At 24.2% G+C, this 2,454-nt stretch overlaps 1 protein-coding gene across 1 annotated transcript; it reads right to left on the bottom strand.

Annotated features, from left to right (window-relative positions):
- Window positions 1-47: 47 nt before the first annotated feature.
- On the bottom strand, window positions 48-284 carry EIN_216160 (leucine rich repeat containing protein BspA family protein; the record flags this gene model as incomplete). The annotated part of the gene is made up of 1 exon (XM_004255820.1): window positions 48-284. A coding segment is annotated over one exon (237 nt), but the record flags the coding sequence as incomplete, so codon positions are not given.
- Window positions 285-2,454: the final 2,170 nt, after the last annotated feature.

Here is a 2,454-nt window from a genome sequence, read left to right as displayed (position 1 = left end):
AATTTCAAATTGAATTTCTTATCATTCAAATATTGTTCATAATCAACTTTAAAATTAATAAACTTCTCCACGTGGGGAACAGCTGTGTCGTTCGAATTATATAAAATTTGACATGTCATATTGTCGAATATTTTTGTGTTTTTGATGGGAAGTGGATTATAAAAAAACATTGAAAGCACTTCTTTGCACTTTTTGTTAACTTGAGCAAAGGAGATATAATCGTCGATGGAATTAAAGTATTTCACACAGACCATCATATGATATTTATCTAACTTTATGCACATTTTCTGGTTTTCTTTGTTTTATTCACATTTTATACCTATTGGTATGAGGTAAATAAAAAACAAAACTTTAAATTTTGACAAAACTTCGTATTTATATTCTGAGTCATTAATTTTATTATCATTATATTTAAAAACAAAATAAATGGGTTTTGTACGAAATAAACAAGTTTCTTATTTGAAAATATTTAAATATAAATATATGTTAAAACATATAGTCATTTAATTATTTCATAATCAACAATTTATTATTCTAGTTTAATAATTTGTTATACAGTCAAAAGAAAAGGTAAAATACCGAAAAATAAAATTATGCTAATCTATTTATTATTTTATTTTGGTGTTTTTTGTTTTATTATTTAAATTATTAATTATATTTTTGTTTTAAAAATAATTAATAATTGTGAAGATCTTCTTTTTTTACCATCCCATATTTCCTTTTAATGTACAAAAAATATAATTTAAGTTCTGTTGTATTTAATTGATTATTGTTGTGTTAAAACAGGTTTCAATTAATCATTTTTACATCAAAAGAAATCGAAAAGAAAAGACTGCGGCAGTAGGGTCAAAGGATTTACTTATATACTATAATTATAGTGTTAGTGTCATGTATACACTTTAAATAAAAAAGTGATATATCAATTTTATATAAAAATGACAAAGTAAACATTTTATATCACAAAACTCAACATTTTATCAAAATTGGATTAAACCAATTGAAACACAGTCATTCTTGACATCAAAAAACGCCTCTTTTTATTCCTGTTATTACCGAACAATAGATGATATAACGTGGAAGCTCCTTTGTGATACAATTCACTGTTTTCTTTTCTAATATAAAGTACATCAAATGCTTTAAAAAGGTCTTTTGAATTATCATTATTACAAAAGAATGCCTTATTTGTTAAATTGGGCCTAACCCATTTACACTCACTATGTTTATAATCAAATGCAAACAAGAATGCATATGGAGAATTGCAATATTTTTGTAAAGATATCTCGTCATATATGACTGCTCCAAATTTATCGCCGTCATCATATTCTATCAAAAACACAAGATTTTTTCTTCCACAAATGTTCTGACTAAAAACGCTGTTATTAATATCTAAACAGTCGTTATTTGAATCAAATACTTTAGTCTCAAATTTCAATCCAGTCCATTTTTCAATTATTTGCATCTCTTCTTGTGTTATTTCATCGTCTAAAAAGTGTTTATTTATCAATTGATTTTGAAGTTCTTTGATTCTACGAATTTGTCCATTATTTAAAATTGAACCAACTAAATTTTTCTTCTTTTCTAGTGCGATTAATTGGAATACAAGTTCATCATAGTCATCATCTCCTTGTTTTTCCAATCTTGTTTTTCTCGTTTCATAATCGGTTTTAATCGAATTTAAAAGGTTTAAAGCTTTGTCAATTTCATTCACAAGAAGATCTCTTCGAAATAAAAATTCGTCCATTTTGTCTATCTTACCTTCCAAGACTTCGATTCTTTGGTCTATTGTTATTGCTTTCTCTTCATTTGCCATCTTAAAAGATGTTTGTTCATAAATCAGAGTCTTTTTTGTAAATTCCTCTACCTTTTCAAGTTGAGAAACAAGTTGTGTAACTGTTATTTCCATGTTGTATTATTTACAAACTAGATTTCATCTGCGCCTTTTTGTATAGTTTTTTACGTTACTACTCTGGTTGGCAAAATAGAAGTTAAAAACTAAATCTTATTATAAAAATACTATATATTATAGTTATATCTGCAAAATTGCTAAACTATGCAACTGTTGTTTTTACCTCAATTAATATAAATTATTAAATTTACTATATAATTATAGTAATTAGAGATGTATAAAAAAAGTATTATGTTATTCATGGCTATTAACTCACCTTGGCATAAAGTAACTCACTTTAATTATTTAAAATTAAATATTCGTCGTTTTACTATAAAAAAACTATACTCATCAAAAAAAACTATGTTTAGTATATCCATAGTTCAACAACTATATAAAGTTTGTAAAATTTATTTAAAAAATAAACCATAATTAACTATATTTATAATACTCAAAAAATAGAAAATAAAATAAATGGTAAAGAAAAAATTTATTTGGTACAAATAGTATCCAAAACAACAATATTAAAAATTTGACAAAATTTACACATATCAATCAAATTAAATCAT

The sequence above is a fragment of the Entamoeba invadens genome (assembly GCF_000330505.1).
Source record: "Entamoeba invadens IP1 unplaced genomic scaffold scaff_1105074725749, whole genome shotgun sequence".
NCBI classification, from domain to species: Eukaryota; Evosea; order Mastigamoebida; family Endamoebidae; genus Entamoeba; species Entamoeba invadens.
Note: the sequence above shows the minus strand (reverse complement) of the source record. Positions and strands in the feature narration are given on the sequence as shown.